The sequence below is a fragment of the Schistocerca piceifrons genome, chromosome 6 (assembly GCF_021461385.2).
Source record: "Schistocerca piceifrons isolate TAMUIC-IGC-003096 chromosome 6, iqSchPice1.1, whole genome shotgun sequence".
NCBI classification, from domain to species: domain Eukaryota; kingdom Metazoa; phylum Arthropoda; class Insecta; order Orthoptera; family Acrididae; genus Schistocerca; species Schistocerca piceifrons.
The window spans coordinates 361675340-361693991 of record NC_060143.1 but is presented as its reverse complement, the minus strand read 5'-3'; the positions used below and the strand labels follow the sequence as shown (position 1 = coordinate 361693991).

The window sequence follows — 18652 nt, the reverse complement described above, 5'->3', positions numbered from 1 at the left end:
GAGACATATTGCATTTTCAGGTGAGTGGCTCGAAGACTTATTAATTAATAGAACCCAGTACGTTGTTCATCGGAGGCGAGAGTATCGTCTGGAGTGCCCCAGGGAAGTGTGGTAGGTCCGCTGTTGCTTTTTATCTACATAAATGATCTTTTGGATAGGGTGGATAGCAATGTGCGGCTGTTTGCTGATGATGCTGTGGTGTACGGAAAGGTGACGTCGTTGAGTGACTGTAGGAGGATACAAGATGACTTGAACAAGATTTGTGATTGGTGGCAGCTAACATTAAATATAGATAAATGTAAATTAATGCAGATGAATAGGAAAAAGAATCCTGTAATGTTTGAATACTCCATTAGTAGTGTAGCGCTTGACACAGTCACGTCGATTAAATATTTGGGTGTAACATTGCAGAGCGATATGAAGTGGGACAAGCATGTAATGGCAGTTGTGGGGTAGGCGGATAGTCGTCTTCCGTCTTCGCTTCATTGGTAGAATTTTGGGAAGATGTGATTCATCCGTAAAGGAGACCGCTTATAAAACACTAATACGACCTATTCTTGAGTACTGCTCGAGCGTTTTGGATCGCTATCAGGTCGGATTGAGGGAGGACATAGAAGCAATTCAGAGACGGGTTGCTAGATTTGTTACTGGTAGGTTTGATCATCGCGCAAGTGTTACGGAAATGCTTCAGGAACTCGGGTGGGAGTCTCTGGAGGAAAGGAGGCGTTCTTTTTGTGAATCGCTACTGAGGAAATTTAGAGAACCAGCATTTGAGGCTGACTGCAGTACAATTTAACTGCCGCCAACTTAAATTTCGCGGAAAGACCCCAAAGATAAGATAAGAGAGATTAGGAATCGTACAGAGGCATATAGGCAGTCATTTTTCCCTCGTTCTGTTTGGGAGTGGAACAGGGAGAGAAGATGCTAGTTGTGGTACGAGGTACCCTCCGCCACGCACCGTATGGTGGATTGCAGAGTATGTACGTAGATGTAGATGAATGAACTTTTCATGATGTTGGTTAAAGAACCAGAGTTGCTGTATTGGACATATTTAACTTTTTACCTCTAACTTAATTACAAATCGAGTTACAAGACTATAAGTTGTAAACTGCCTTTTGGGACACCATGTACAACGCTAACATATGCACCATGATCTGCCGACTGAAATGTAATGATTTATGGAGGCAAAATTCACGTGTTAAAAAAAATATTCACTTGATGAAGTCCATATATCACCTTCAGATTTGTGTCTCGGCTATTTACGTGCGTGAAATGAATTACGAAGGGCGTTCAGTGAGTAACGCAACACTTTTTCCTCTCGGCCAATTTCGATTAAAAAATGCGGAATTTGTTGTGGGACATCGTGGAATATTCCCGCCTCATGAGGTTCTGATTGCTGGCGGCGCTATAGACGTAGACTTCAAAATGGCGTCTCTAACGGAGGTACGTTCTAAGCAGAGAGTTGTCACTGAGTTACTCTTCGTGAAAACCCAGCATCACAGATATACATAGGTATTTGCAGAATGTCTACGGAGAACTGGAAGTGAACATAAGCACGGTGATTCGTTGGGCGAGGTGTCTGTCATCAGCAACAAGGCCGCGCAAACCTGTCCTATTTTCCGCGTGCTGGCCGGCCGCACATAGCTGTGACATTGCTCCAATGGTGGAACTTTCGGACATTCTCATTCAAAGTGATCGATGGTTGACAATCAAACACCTCGCTGGACAACTGGACGTTTCTGTTGGTAGTACTGACATATTCGTCCACCAGCTGGGGTACTCAATGGTGTGTGTCCGTTGCGTTCCTAGCCACCTAACAGAAGACCTTAAAGAGCAACGAAGGACCACCTGTGCGGAATTGCTTATGCGTTACGAGGCTGATCGTGTCAATTCCTCGTCCAACATCGTCACATGCGATGAAAGATGGGTTAATCACTTCGAATTGTAAACAAAACGGCAGTTCATGAAGTGACACCACACGATGTCTCTTCTCAAGGAAAAGTTCAAAGCCACACTCTCAGACAGTAAGGTCATGACGACGGTCTTCTGGGACTCTGAAGAAGTTATTCTGTTTGACGTCCTCCCCCCGTGGTGGAACGATCAACTCTGAAGTGTATTGTGCTACCCTCAAGAAATTGAAGATAACGACTTCAGAATGTTCGACGGCACAAAAAAGCAACGACCATCTTCTCCATGACAACGCAAGGTCTCACACAAGTCTGCACACCCGTTTTTCCTCAGCCACGCTAAAGCCCGGATCTCACACACCGCGGGAAGCAGGACGTGGATGATGAGGAGGTTACTGATGCAGCATGACGTCAGCTCTGACGTTGACCAGCAGAGTGGTACCAGGCGGGCATGCAGATCCCCCCATTGAGGTGGCGTAAGGCCGTCGCATAGAACGGAGATTATGTTGAGAAATAGGGCTCTGTAGCCAAAAGAGTGCGGAAAGTAATGGTGGACAGGAATCCTGAATAACACCAACCCGCTCTCAGTATAAAAAAGTGTTGCATTTGTTACTGAACGCCCCTTGCACATTAAAAGCAGCAGGTGGACTGTTACTTTCCCTCTCGGCGAATACGTACTCGTAGACGAAAATGAAACTCTGTCTTTCTTGTGTGACTTCCTTTCCAAAATTTATACATGTGTCAGGAATTGATCGTCGAAGAGGCGGCGTATTCTGCTGTTAGACTCTCATCCGCCCAAGGTAGTAGTATTCTGAGGAGATCTTGAAGGAAGAAGAAGGAAGGAAGGAAGATTAGTGTTTAATGTCGCGTCGACAACAACGTGACGGGGCGGAAACTCGGATTACGAAAAGAGGATGAAGAAAATCGTCCATGCCCTTTCAAAGATAACACACTTGCATTTTCATTAAGCGAATTAGGGAAATCACAGAAGACATAAATCTGGATGTTGGGCGCGGATTTGAACCGTCGCCCTCCAGAAAGCGAGTTCAGAGTTCAAACTGCTGAGCCTCCTGGCCCGGTTGCAGTTTTTGAGATCTGTTAGAACAAGACACGCCTTCCAGCTGCTATTCTTACCCACATTTTCGCTGCGGGCAGCTCCTAGCCTGGCAGCTGACGACGGATGCTGTCAGTTGCATATCTATCTCGCCTGTTTCTCCGAAACGTGGCCACGAGCCCAGACATAAGTGCTGGCCTTCTCCAATTGTATTTGCCACTTCTACCAGAAGGCCTTAGTACGTGGGCACTCTCGTATCACATACAACACCTAATCAGTCATTACCTTTTTTTTTCATGTTAACAGAATCTTCCGTCGGTTCTTGTAGAACAAAAGCAAACTGGTGCTTTTCATTTATTATAATATTGTTCTACCAACATTGTAGAACAAAAGCAAACTGGTACTTTTTTTTCCTTAACGTAATGTGAAGTAACACGAACTGGGTGATTGTTATGAGCTTTTGCGGAGATGAGTGTTATATTTGTTGGTTTTGGGCGGATATGGAAACAAGAGAAAGGGTGAAATCCAGTAATAGCTGAAAACCTGCTGTTAGGGTTACACTATGTCCGCATTTATGTGGAGATATCCAAATTTTCGATAATTTTTTATGTAGCGGACGCTTATATTTTACGATTTCTACTAATGTCCGCAATTTTTAGTTCTGGAAATTGAGGTCTATCGATTTTTACTTTCATTTCATGTCGTTACGAGTTTATGTACAGTTTACTTCATTTACTAAATTACATGATAATGGACTTATGTGAAAGAATCTATCAATCTTTTTTTGGAAAAAAGAATCGAAATTTATGATGAAAAGTGTTTTGATCATTTTAAAATTCAATGAAGTTTGTATAGTTTAATGGAATATCTGGACCAAGTCAGAAGAAATGCTGCAAGTATATTGAGTCGTGTGGTAGTGAAGAACAGTTTAATGAAGTGATTAAAATTGTGCAGTTATTCTTTGCGATGTTAACCGATAACGCTTGTGTTGAGAGGTTGTTCTCCTTAATACACGGCAGTGGCCAAAGGAAAGAAACAGGCTGGCAGTTAAATCCGTAAAAGCGATTGCAGTGGTAAAATTTAATTTTGTCATCCAAAGGAACTTTTAATCGAAATTTAGTACAGTGAAAAATAATCGTGGGATATGGGCTCTAGAGTGATGTAGGTGTGTGATGTATGTAATATTTTTTATTTTGTTTGTTTCGTATGTAATATGGCCATATGACAACCAAAAACTGAATTAATAATGTTTCATTCAGAAGTCGTAAGGAGATTAGCCAGGATCTCGATAAGAACATTACACTGTTTCACAATAATCGTACTTTCTTATTTAAAGCAAAAAAAAAAGTCTTAGCGTAGTACCGATTACATGGGCTATGTTATAGATATGAGGTACAGTATCGTACATTTTTGTTTAAAAAAAAATCTAGCATCGCTATACGAGCTATGCGTATATGATAGGACAGCAGCAATGTTATCGCGATCCGAACTACTACCGTCCTAAAAGCGTATTGATGAGTCCCGTTGAGTGTGTCCTCATTTTGTGGTTTCATAATATAGTAGCCGTACCTGTAGTGTTAAAATTCTATTCAACCTGCCGCGCTTTCCATAAATCCGAGATAGATTGTGAACAGTCGATCTGTTTCAAATCGACTGGTTTATTCTTCAAAAACTATATTATACGTAATAAAAACCAGCTCTGATGTAACATAACTGACGCGTATGGCCACTATATAAAACTATTTTAAATCATCCATCCCTTTCCATGATCTTTTTACTTATTTTTACTTTATCAGCTTTCTTCATATGGTCAATTTTTAATATTTGGTTTGTCTTTTAGAAATGAATACTAGTTTTACTAATGTTTAGGGAAGTCAGAACCACCTCATGCCAGAGGGGCTGGAGAAAGTGTTCCAAAAGTGACATAGTCTGATAAAATGACATACCTCCCATTACTTGTTACTGCCAGAAAAGGCAGCATTTTATGGCACAGGAATGTATTCTCGTTTTGATTACACTGTTACACCAGAAATGGCGAGGCTTCTTCCTTAGACGCGTACGTGTTGTGTGAAGATTTGGTGTATATCGGGTATAAAAAATGGTTCAAATGGCCCTGAGCACTATGGGACTTAACATCTGTGGTCATCAGTCCCCTAGAACTTAGAGCTACTTAAACCTAACTAACCTAAAGACGTCACACACATCCATGCCCTAGGCAGAATTCGAACCTGCGACCGTAGCAGTGGCGCGGTTCCGGACTGAGCGCCTAGAACCGCTAGACCACCGCGGCCGGCTATCGGGTATAGAAGGTGCTCTGTGGTATACTACACTTGAAATATTAGATTTGTAATACTGTTTACATAGAATGAGTAACTTCTTTTGCAACCATTTTAAGCATTTCACTGGGTACATTGGTCCACGTGTTTATGAGCTATGTCCCTGTACACGGAATGATGCAACTGTGGGTAAAATGACATGCCATAAATGGGGATCATTTTACCAACAACCATGCTGATGGTTCCTGTCATCCTATGCGGTAGTCGGCCGCGGTGGCCGTGCGGTTCTGGCGCTGCAGTCCGGAACCGCGGGACTGCTACGGTCGCAGGTTCGAATCCTGCCTCGGGCATGGGTGTGTGTGATGTCCTTAGGTTAGTTAGGTTTAAGTAGTTCTAAGTTCTAGGGGACTTATGACCTAAGATGTTGAGTCCCATAGTGCTCAGAGCCATTTTGAACCTATGCGGTTCTGTTTATGAAAAATATAACATGTAGTTCACGATTCTCATTATTTCAGTAATAATGGAACGAAACTATAAGAAGTTAGTAATTTCCAGTCATGGGATTCAGACAGCCCGCAGACGGCTACTTTTTAATTTCTAAACAACATGCTTCACTACAATATTTGTAGTACTACATGTATGTACTAGTCCTATGTACGTTGTCCTCGATGGTGAGTGTTCATCGGAGGTGAGGGTATCATCTGGAGTGCCCCAGGGAAATGTGGTAGGTCCGCTGTTGTTTTCTATCTACATAAATGATCTTTTGGATAGGGTGGATAGCAGTGTGCGGCTGTTTGCTGATGATGCTGTGGTGTACGGGAAGGTGTCGTCGTTGAGTGATTGTAGGAGGATACAAGATGACTTGGACAGGATTTGTGATTGGTGTAGAGAATGGCAGTTAACTCTAAATATAGATAAATGTAAATTAATGCAGATTAATAGGAAAAGGAATCCCATAATGTTTGAATACTCCATTAGTAGTGTAGCGCTTGACACAGTCACGTCGATTAAATATTTGGGCGTAACATTGCAGAGCGATATGATGTGGGACAAGCATGTAATGGCAGTTATGGGGAAGGCGGATAGTCGTCTTCGATTCATTGGTAGAGTTTTGGGAAGATGTGGTTCATCTGTAAAGAAAACCACTTATAAAACACTAATGCGATCTATTCTTGAGTACTGCTCGAGCGTTTTGGATCCCTATCAGGTCGGATTGAGGGAGGACGTAGCAGCAATTCAGAGGCGGGCTGCTATATTTGTTACTGGTAGGTTTGATCATCACGCGAGTGTTACGGAAATGCTTCAGGAACTCGGGTGGGAGTCTCTGGAGGAAAGGAGGCGTTTTGTGAACCACTACTGAGGAAATTTAGAGAACCAGCATTTGAGGCTAACTGCAGTACAATTTACTGCCGCCAACTTATATTTCGCGGAAAGACCACAAAGATAAGATAAGAGAGATTAGGGCTCGTACAGAGGCATATAGGCAGTCATTTTTCCCTCGTTCTGTTTGGGAGTGGAACAGAGAGAGAAGATGCTAGTTGTGGTACGAGGTACCCTCCGCCACGCACCGTATGGTGGATTGCGGAGTATGTATGTAGATGTAGATGTAGTTTCTGTGTGTGTGTGTGTGTGTGTGTGTGTGTGTGTGTGTGTGTGTGTGTGCGTGCGCGCTCGTGTGTGCGTATGTGTGTGTCTAGTGTAGTGAAATGCTTGTGTTGTCTGATGATGGCGATGAGAGAAGGGAGAAGGTGAAACCCGGTACCTGGTATCGGCACAGCCTACTCCTCGCTATTAGCTCCAACGGGGCCGCTAAGCAACATCCCCATCACACGGACGTATCACCATGAGCAGTTTCACATGTCCTCACTTCATAAGACATTCGTATTTAAACCAGGACATTGGCGCAAAGATTGGTGATCAGTAACTTTACGTCGTCACCTCCCCGTCCCTTGCCGGCCAAATACTGGCAGTGAAAATTTTTTCCAGCAGCAGGATTCGAACGGGCGCCACCGCAGAAATTTGCGTTAGCGAGCTCGGTGACGGGCGTGGGTGCAGAAGGTTCTTGACGCTGTTTATAACGAGCAAATGGGATGGCAGCGTGCCTCAGAAATGTTCGGTCTTCCTCAAGCTCCTTCAAGGAGGAGAGAGTGAGACAAGAATAAGCGTATTGTAGGAGCTGATAAAACTTTAGGTCGGTTCCGGGAAGCGCCTTCAATAGAGCTGGAAACTGAATTAATACCGCACATTGAATCCAGGCTAGTTGATTTACGTTAAATGATGTAAGAAAACTGACATTTGTGTCTCTCTTGGTATGTCATTTTAGCCAACTTTCCCCTATAGCTGTTATCAACCAATCCTTCAAAGCCTCATAATATAAGAACACTGCCCGTCTTATTATGGGATTTTTTTAAAAAAAGCCTTTGAAAGGACTTGGTACTTTTCAGTCTAAGCCAGAGATCGAAATACTTTTATTCCGATGATCAGTTTTACTTAAAAGAGGATATTATAATTAGTATTACTTAAAGACACATTGATAGTTTTCGAAATACTTTGAGTAGACAAGATGCTCTGAGTAGACAAAATGTAATTTAGGTGTCGTAATCCTGTTATTAGACGGAATCGTTTGGTATACATCAGGTGAACATTATGTTTGATGTTTATTTTCACATCCTTCTGGTGACTCCGATTCAGTACTCTACATTAATTACCAGATGCACCCGTCTAATCTTCAGCAATCTGCTGTAGCATCACACTTCAGAATCTACTAATCACATCCTCTCAGTACTGCTTATCCTCACATTTCACTTCCGTATTAGGCTACACTTCAACAACGCTTCAGTTTACTTTAAATGTTAGCAAAGATCTCTTTTTCAGAAGTGTTTTTCTTGTTGTTACTAGTATTAGAAAATAATGAGTCGATGCGTTTGAGTTGTAGCTGTACAGAAGAACGTTGAAAGTTAGACGACTGGTAATGTAAGAAATGGGAAGGTTCTCCGAACAATCGGTGAGGTGAGGAATGTGTGGAAAACATTGAAAAGAAGAAGGGAGAGGATCACCGGACACCTATCAATACTGGGTTTAAGGGGAAGCTGTGACAGGTCACATCAAAATCAGTCGTATGACTGAAGACGAAAAAAGGGAAAATGTGCAGATTGAATAATATGGGGTGCAGGCTACATATAGGCCATTGCTGCAACCTCAATCATTCTCTCCCATTCGTGGCCTCCAACTATTATAATTGCGGCCTGGTTTTTGTACAAGCTACAGATAACATTTCATTGACAGAGGTTATGTGTTTCAACAGATGTTATGAGTGAAAGAAACGTACTAAAGGAACTTACCCGAGTTGCCGCCATAGAAAGAGCTGTATGGGGATAGGGAGAGCTTGGTCGTTGTAGCTGTCGTCCAGAGAGGCTCGTCGATCCATTTCTTCTGATCTGAAAATAAATGCATCATTTATTGACTGTCGTTGTTGATTGATTAACAGAAAAAATATGTTCCAGAAGAATATGTTATTGCAGCAATGAAATGTAGATTTAGAGTAGTCTGCCACGGTAGTCGCGCAGTCAGCGTAGCTGCTTGCTAACGGGAGGGGCCCTGGCTCGATTCCCTGCAGGAGATTTTATTCCGCTCGGGGACTGGATGTTGTGTTGTCTTTATTTTCGTATCGTCATAAACGACATTCCGGTGATGAGATAACTGTATGGGAGCATACTGAAAGCCAATAAATTAAAAAAATTGAGTCACAGTAAGTTTTAAAAGCTACAGTTCACTTATAAAAGTCTCAAAACTGTCGGACGTTTTGTGTTTGGAACTTACTGTAGTGTACCTAATGATACAGTTATTCGATTATAATATAATAGTTAACATTTGGAAGCAATATTTTCCGCTTAACGAGTCGAAGTAGTGTAATTCTCAGCCAAACGGGAGAAGAATTTAATTCTGCATAACGACTTTTGTAATGTTGCGTTACAGAAATCCAAAACCTCCTTTCCTTTTTGTACGTTCATAAATATTACCAATGAGTACATGCTTGGACAGGATTCGCTAGTGAGGGAAGACTTTCAACTACTTTATAATGTGAATTAATGATTATTTTGGTAAATTAACTTCTTATTCTTTTATTTTGTCTGTTATGAAGAAGGTAGTTGACGACAACCGGTGCCTGTAAACAAGGTGGTAAGCTGTCAGCATCGACAATATTTTCTGTAACATAGGTCATGTAACCTCTTTTGCGACTGTAATAAACATCTCATTTAGACTACGCGTTTCACTTTATTTGAAATCATCGCCAGAGGTTGATTGTTTGTTCCCTACATAACTCCTGTTGTTCTCTACATATGAGTGTTCGATTTTTGGTATACTGCACATCACTGCCACTGAATATATTTTCAGTTGTATGTTTAGTAGATCCAGTTACACCTAGTGTACTTTGTTTTGATGTTGCCTGCAACATTTCCCGTTGGATAAGTGACTAAGAAAGAATGTACAATACCTGGTAAAATGTTGTAAGTATATAAGAATTTCTGCGGGAAATTCAGGAAGAATAGGAAATGAAACGGGAGAGAATGAAAAAAGAATGAACGAAAATTTTGAAATCTGTATACAACTGGCCATAAAAAAGTGTCCATTTCACTGGAAACACTGAATATACATGTACGAAGAGTGAAAAGGTAAATCACGATGAAACGACAAAATATCAGTGTCCCACGGGGCAAAAATAAAGTATTTATCTATAAGATGTAAGTCACAGGAACGTAAGGGGGGTACAGAAGTAGTGCTTCTCGCTTTAGGTCTTTAACCCTGATTATGAAAAAGTCTGTAAGGCACATTACCATGCGAACCAGCTTGCATGGGCATTTATGCAGAAGTATTTCTCTGCTAGAACGTACTAACTTTCGTTGACTAGAAGAAACCTCTTCATACAATTGGTACGTATCTTTCAAACGCTGTTCATGAGTCATACGAGTAAAGCTCCCTTAGTTTAGTACGTGGAGCTATCTGTCGTTCTCTACAAGAATATAACAGTTTGAGAGTTTTGTGATAAGTTCTGTTCAGAATTATTCTAAATAAGCCTCTCTTACGTACGTACTAATAGTCGTATTTCAGGGGATGACTCTCAGGTCTCTCTCCCCATAACTCATGCCATTGCTGTATAAAATACTACATTAAGGAATTTATTCGCTTGTAAGTTTGACGGTTAGTTTTTCATAACAAGCTTCTCAGAGAGCACGGATTTCTTTTCTGCCAGCCCTTGGTCTAAAAAAGTACAAAGAACGGTTGGAAAGTTTTGGAAGCTGCGCCTGCAGAAGCTCTAGTGAAAATGTGTTTCTGAACATACTGATATCTTTATTATTATCATTATTATTGTTTTTTACAATTCAAGTACCGTAGGACCAAACTGAGGAGTAAATCTCCAAGGTCATGGATCGTGTCAGCACATGAAATTGCAACATAAAAGTAATAACAGATAAAAATAAAATGTTTATGAACCCGAAACTGTCAATCCATAAGTTTAAGTAAATGTAGTCAACAGTACAACAAGAATCAGCTTAATTTTTCAAGGAACACCTCGACAAAATAGGAGCGACCCATGCGGAAACTCTTCGGTTTCGATTTGAAAGCGCGTGGATTACTGCTAAGATTTTTGAATTCGAGTGGTAGCTTATGGAAAATGGATGCAGCAGTATGCTGCACACCTTTCTGCACAAGTGTTAAGGAAGACCGATCCAAATGCAGGTTTTTTTATTTCTGCCGAGTATTAACTGAGTGAAAGCTGCTTATTCGTGAGAATAAGCTAATACTGTTAACAATAAATGACAAAAAGGAACATATACTGAGAAGCCAATGGCAAAATACCCAGACTCTTGAACAAGGGTCGACAAGAGGTTCGTGAACTTATACCACCTATTGCCCGAACCGCCCGTTTCTGAGCCAAAAATATCATTGTAGAATGAGAAGAGTTTCCCAAAAACACAATACCATACGACATAAGCGAATGAAAATAAGCAAAGTAGATCAATTTTCGTGTCGAACGCTCACTCACTTCAGATACCGTTTGAATAGTAAAAATGGCAGCATTAAGTCTCTGAACAAGATCCTGAACGTAGGCTTTCGACGACAGTTTGCTATCTATCTGAATACCTAGAAATTTGAAAGCTCAGTTTCATTAATCATATACCCATTCTGTGAAATTAAAACGTCAGGTTTTGTTGAATTGTGTGTCAGAAACTGTAAAAAGTGAGTCCTACTATGATTTAGCGTTAGTTTATTTTCTACAAGCCATGAACTTAAGTCATGTACTGCACTGTTTGAAACCCAGCCAATGTTGCACACAACATCCTTTACTACCAAGCTACTGTCATCAGCAAACAGAAATATTTTAGAGTTACCTGTAACACTATAGGGCATATCATTTATATAAATAAGGAACAGGAACACTGATGCCTGTGGCACCCCCCACTTGACTGTACCCCAATCAGACCCCACATCACCGTCATTCTTAACATAGTGAATAATGGCCTTTTGCTCTCTGCTGCTACAGTAAGAGGTGAACCAATTGTGGGCTACTCCCCATATTCCGTAATGGTCCAACTTCTGAAGCAATATTTTGTGATCACCGCAATCAAACGCCTTAAATAAAAAAAAATATGCCTAGCGTTCGAAACGTTTTGCTTAAACCATCCAGTACCTTACAGAGAAAAGAGAATATAGCATTTTCAGTTGTTAAACGACTTCTATAGCCGAACTGTACATTTGATAGCAAACCGTGTGATATAAAATGATCAATTATCCTTACATACACAGCCTTTTGAATAACTTTAGCAAACACTGATGGAATAGCAACAGATCTAAAACTGTCTACGTTATCCTTTTCCCTCTTTTTATAAAGCGGCTTTGCTACTGAATACTTTAATCGTTCAGGAAACTGACCATTCCTAAAGGAAAAATTACAAATATGGCTAAATACAGGGCTAACATGTTCAGCACAGAACTTCAACAGTCTGCTAAGCTCTCCATCATTACCATGAGCGTCCTTAGTCTTCAGTGTTTTAATTATTGACTCAATCTCCCCCTTGTCTGTATCACAGAGGAGTGTTTCAGATATCGATCTCGGAAAGACATTTGCCAAGGAAGTTATATTATTCCCTCTAGAAACTAAGTTATTATTTAATTCACCAGCAATACTCAGAAAATGATTTATCAGTAACCAAAATATTTTTACTATTAACTGACTTTATATAATCGACCTTGTGCTGCTGACCAGACACTTCCTTCACAACTGACCATTTGGTTTCAATTTTACCATGTGAATTAGCTATTCTATTTGCGTACCACATACTCTTTGCCTCCCAAATAACATTTTCAAGCACTTTATAGTACTGTTTGTAATGGGCTACTGTAACTTTATTGTGACTACTTTTAATATTTTGATATAATTACCACTTTGTTCTACATGATATCCTTATCCCACTAGTCAGCCACCTGGGTTGCCTATTACTGCTAGTACCCAGTTTAGAACGTTCTAATGGAAAGCAACTCTCAAAGAGCATGAGAAAAGTGTTAAGGAAAGCATTATATTTATCATCTATGTTATCAGCACTATAAATATCCTGCCACTCTTGTTCCTTGACAGAGTTTAAAAAACCTCTCTACTGTTGTTGGATTAACTTTCCAACATAGTTTGCAATTATATGTGACATTTATTTGAGCACAAAAGCTTTTTGTGTTAAAATTTGTGCATCATGGTCTGAACGGCCATTCACCCTTTTACTAACAGAATACCCATCTAGTAATGAAGAATGAATAAAAATATAGTCTGTGGCTGTGCTACTGTTGGAAGAAACACAGTCTGCATCAGATCATATAAATTTAGATCTACCAACATCTCCTTGAGATCTACCAACATTCTTTTTCTTGCACCATCATATACAAAATTTAGATTGAATCATCACATACAACTAATTTCTGGTACTTCCTATAAAGTGAATCAAGAACACACCGTAGCTTGAACAGAAATGCTCGGAAGTCAGAATTAGGGGGCCTATATACAACAATAATTAGAAGTTCAATTCCACTAAATTCAACTGCCCCTGCACAACATTCAAATATCTGTTCAGTCAATTGCCGTGATACACCTATGGACTCAAATGGAATACTGTTTTTTATGTACATGGCCACTGCCCCATCCCACAAGGAACTCCTTGAAAAACAGCCAGCGAGTCTGTATCCTGGTAAAGGAAGCCTCTGAATTGTCAAAGTACTTAAGTGGTGTTCCGACATACCAATAAATTCAGAGTCAACACGTATAAGCAGTTCACTAACTTTATCTCTAATAACTCTTATGTACTGATGAAATATGCTAATTCCTTCTCCACTTGGAAACATGACATCCTCTGAAGGTGAGCCCTTAGTTAGAGGGACTTCCTTTAAGCATGTATACCTATCAGCTGACTTCAGTCTAACACCAACTACTTTAGGAATTTTCCCACGAGTGATCCCACCACCATCCACTACACTGTCACCTGTAAGCTCTGCCAGCCTCCCCTTCCCATACCTATTTTAGTGTAGGCCATGCCTAGTGAAGCCTAATCTACTGATAGACTCACCTGCACCACTGAAATTTGACCCATGCCCTCTGCCATCGGCGCCCTCCCCAGCCCCTTGTTAATACGCTTAACAGACGCATTAAGATGAGGCCGATCATGATGCTGAAACAGTTGTACGAAATGTACGTTGGTGACACCAGTTTGAGTAGCTATCTTTACCAGGTCACCACCTACATCATAGTTCCCGTCCCTATCAATAGTGTTACTTGCTCCACCCATTATCACTGCCTTGTCCTCCTTCGTAAAATTCCTATGTAACTCCTCTATGCTGTCAGTCACCTGAGCCAACCCAGCACTAGGCTTCACAATACTGGTGACCTAGTACTCATTCCCCAACACTTCCTGAAACTGCTGGCCCACACCTCTACTGTGCGAACTACCTAGGAGCAGAACCTTCTTCTTTCTGTTAGATTTTGCAACTGACCTAGGCCTCCTAAGTGCTGAGGACTGATGCATGTTCCCTACATCTACAGCTACCAGAGGCTCCTCTCCACTCAGTTCTGACAGTTGGTCAAATCTATTGCATATACGCAAAGTACATCTGAATACCTCCTCCTCCTCCTAGCTGCCTTCTTGCAAACTGTCAGTTCCCATTCCCCAGCACCCTTCACCCTCCTCAACCTATCTAGTTCCTCCTTTGTGCGTTGTAACTGCACCTGAAGGGCACAGATCTTACACTCCTGCTCCTCTATCATCTTATTTGTACTACAGATTCTGCATTCCCAGGAGAGGATCTCGCTAGGATGCCCACTGGCTTCTCCACTGTATTCCTCCCAATGAAAATACTTTGCACAAATCCCACACCGTAACCCACTACTCACAAACCTATGACAGAGCACACACTTCTCACTCATGGTAAAATTTTGAAGTTACTGAAAAAAAAAAAAAAACTCTACGTCTACGTTACCTAAGTTCAGTTACACCAAACCTATCCATTCATGCACTAAAGCCACGAGCTTAGTTGATTTGTCTTGCCAGAGCTTCAGAGACGTCACAACAAAGGAAAGGGTGAAGGACTAGGAGTTTTTGCGGAACTGTCTCACTGTTCAGTACGAGGTGCGAAATGCAGTTTGTCTGTGAGATTTTAAAAAATGTCTCTCTTCATGAGAAACATATAAGATCGGATAAGAAATGTATGCTGCCATCTTAAGATGACTTAGATCTGTAACGAAATATTTTTAGCTCATTCAGTGACCGTGGGACTGGTTGCATGTTAAATATCAAACCTCTCCACAATATTTCAAAGAATGACGATAGATGAAACTTCTCTAATGACCCCCTTTCGCCCCTCCTCCTCCTCCACCCATTCTATTTGAGTGGAATGAGGCTCCCTGGCGAGACCCAGATATATTCTCCCATACTTTCATTTCCATAATCACCCATGACATGAAAAATACAACACTGCACTGACGTCTATATTACTCGTAAGAAAACAGACAACAGGACTTGCGCATCGACGACTGACTATGTGCAGTATCTGATCAAAACCCTTCGAACAATTCTTAGTGGAAATTATTGTGGGGTATGGAGTGTATCCACTCTTTATATTTATGAAGGCTTGAATTACGCTAGAGATAGTTTGGAAGAGGTATCTCGAATGTCTGAGGAGGAATGGTAGCCCATTCTTCCTCAAGAGACGGAACCAGAGAAGGTAGCGATATTGGACGTTGGGGCCATGAGCGAAATTGATGTTCTAACTCATTCCAAAGGTGTTCCATGGGTATCCGGTCGGGACTTTGTGCAGGTTAGTCCACTTCTGGAATGTTACAGTCAAACAAACCATTGCATGACAAATGACGCTTTATGACAGTGTGCATTGTCGTGGTAATATTATCACCATCTTCGCACTGTTCCTGTCCTATACACAGTACACAGTTCTGTAAAATTTGTTCATACCTCCCCGTATTGGGGGTTAAGGGTAATAACACCACTTCTTGTGTACTTCATTGTTTGCACTACACATGATTGCAGGTAACGTTCTCCAGGCATTTGCCAAACTCAAAGCCTTGTGTCGGATTGTGTTGTAACTACGACCGGGATGGTCACGGGGTAGCAATGATGGAAAGCGTGGCGGGACCTGCGGAGAGGCCCGCGAACAACAACACAACGGGAGAGGACGGACACGACCAACAAAGGACAGAACAAACAACAACAAGATCGAACAATGGAGTCACAATGAAACCTAACAAACACGTCCACTTGTACACAGAACAAGAAACTAAGATGTCTAATGCGAGGCAAGGTGTCAACAGACGAACGCGAGATTAGACTGACTGGCTGAGCCTTTTTTTTCTTTATTGTGATTTCATTCCCCTGCCCCACATGGGCAGGGGAAGGCTGTCAGCGTCACAATCTGCCGCTCTTCAGCCGAGTGACATGACAAGTAAAACAAGAATAAAATGTTACATATATAAGGCGATAAAAAATTGGAACATAAAACAGAGTAAGGGGAGAAAATGGATATAAAGATACACTGACATGTTCATTGGGGGACAATCAAAACAGTCACCAGAAAGTTAAAAAAACACAGTTGGCGTTTCTTAAAACACAAAGAAGACACTGAATGCACATGTACAGGTTAAAAGTCGGCCACAGTATTAAAAATACTCCAGAACAACACACTTAAAACCCACTTGGAGCACAGAAGATGAAGAATAAAACTGCCAGGTGGGACGTGCCGAGGGAAAGGTCAGAGAGGATGGAAAAGGAGGGGAGAGCAAGGGGCAGCAGGGGAGGCAGTGGGATGAAGAGAGTAGGTGCGTCAGCGGGTACACTAAAAGGCAGGAGACATGTGGGGCAGGAGATGAAGAGGGAAGACAAGGCAGGAGGGAGTGCAGGGACACTGAAAAGGGGCACAAGTGAGGGAGGGGGAGTAGGAGGGGGAAGCCGCTCAGGAGAAGGGAGGGGGAGAAGAGGGAGCCCTGAGGAGGAGGCAGGAAGATGGGGTTAGAGTTGGTAGGAAGGGTAGATGTCAGGGCGAAGCTGATCATCCGGAAGGGGTAGATGGTGGAAGGTGTGGAGATGGAGAGAGGGTGGGACACAACGGTAAAGGCGCGGCAACTGGTTGGGGGCAGAGAGGAAGGGAGACACTAGGGGGTGAGGGGGATCAATGCGCCAGACAATATATAGTGTGCAGATGTGTTCAAGGAAAAGGAGAAGGTGGGGGAAGGGGATGAGGTTGTAGAGGATGCGCGTGGGGGACAGAAGGAGGATAAATGGCTGAGCGAGAGGCAGGCGCTTAAGTACGCTATCGGGGGCGCCGCTATTGGCCTCTGGAACCACGTGTTCCACTGTGGCGCCCTCACACTAAAAGCGGGCCAGGAGGCGCGCGCCGCCACAGCTTACGGCGCGATGGTGCAGAGTCCTCTATGGGTCTTCGACGTCCATGACGTCTGGCGCGGATTCAAATTCCGTGGTGCACGATACCAGAGATTGCCACAGGGTATAGTGTGATTCATCACTCCAACTCTCTTGCTTCTAGTCATCCAATATCCAATGCCGCCGTTCTTTACATCAACTCAAGTGTCTCTTGACATCGACTGCAGAATGTGTGGCTTAAGAGGAGCTGGTCAACCATTGTACACCACTCTTTGTAACGCCCTGCATACTCATTGCGCTTGGTGGACTGCTGGTAGCACTTTGAAACTCACGAATGTATGCTTCCGCTGATTTTATACCATTTTCCTCCACAGTGCTCGAGGGTTGCTGTCCATCAGTACATGAAGGTTTGCCTGGTATTGACTCAGCTATGCCTGTTCCTTAGCGTTTATAAATCACCATCAGTTGTCTTGGGCAGCTTTAGAAGGGTTGAAATGTCTCTGATAGATTTGCTACTCAAGTGACATCCCATGGCTAGTCCACATTAGCAGTCAGTGTGCTAACCTGATCGCCCCATTCTGTTGTTACTGCTTCTCTATCTCAACACAATATTCCTCAACTCCTTTTTTACTGGCGGGTTCACTTCTCGTGACATCTAGTGGTCAATTCCGCATTCCAAAAGAGTGTCCGCATACTTTTGATCAATTATTATACGTGCTCACTACGTGACTTTTCTTTGTTTTTGCAAAAGAAAACTCAACTGAAAAGAACCGAACGCGCAGGCGCGGGGGCAAGAGACTGGACTCTTTGGGAGTGCAGCGGTTCGAATGCGTCCGGCCGTCATGCTATAGGATGTCCTAATCGCTTAAGGACACAAGGTACTTTCCATCTCAGGAAGTACAGACAGTAGAACACTGAAATGTTTCCACCCACATTGACACTATTTGCAAACAAAAGGACGTTTCCTGATGAATAATATATTAAAATTTTAATTTTCGATTAAATTCTTAAAATAAAAAAGGCCATAGGGTTATTTATAATATATGTAGAAAGCTAAGGAAAATGTCACTTAATGCATAAGTGCTAAGTTAAAATTTCTTTGCTCTAAAATAAGTAGCTTCAGAGAAAATGTACATTAGGCTAGATCCAGGAAACTGAGTTTTATGTTTTTTTGCACCTACAAGTCTTTCATGCATTCTTGCTCTGGACTCATCATTTAAATTCACAGCTTTTTCCATTGCATCTGTATTAGATTCCTCTGCCACTGATTTGCAAGCAGCACGCAGTAGAGAATTATACTTCTGAAATTTTGTAGGAGGGCTTCATAAAAAGTTCCCTGTGTTAACCCCTTTTCAACAGTTCGTATGCAATACACAAACCTAATATTGTTTTCATTATATTCACTATTTTCCTTCTTGCAGGTGCTCCAGACCTTCTTTTGTTGAAAATTTTGAAAATGGACCTCGACATTTCGTTATTCAGAAAAAA

General features: G+C 41.9%; 1 protein-coding gene across 1 annotated transcript in view; it reads right to left on the bottom strand.

Moving 5' to 3' along the window:
* Nucleotides 1-18652, bottom strand: part of LOC124803322 (protein unc-80 homolog) — a 995149-nt gene that overhangs the window by 864312 nt on the left and 112185 nt on the right. The window contains exon 2 of the mRNA XM_047264506.1: nucleotides 8579-8674. Within this exon, the coding sequence (XP_047120462.1) occupies nucleotides 8579-8664 (86 nt within the window). The 5' untranslated portion in view covers nucleotides 8665-8674. The remainder of the gene's footprint in view (nucleotides 1-8578; nucleotides 8675-18652) is intronic.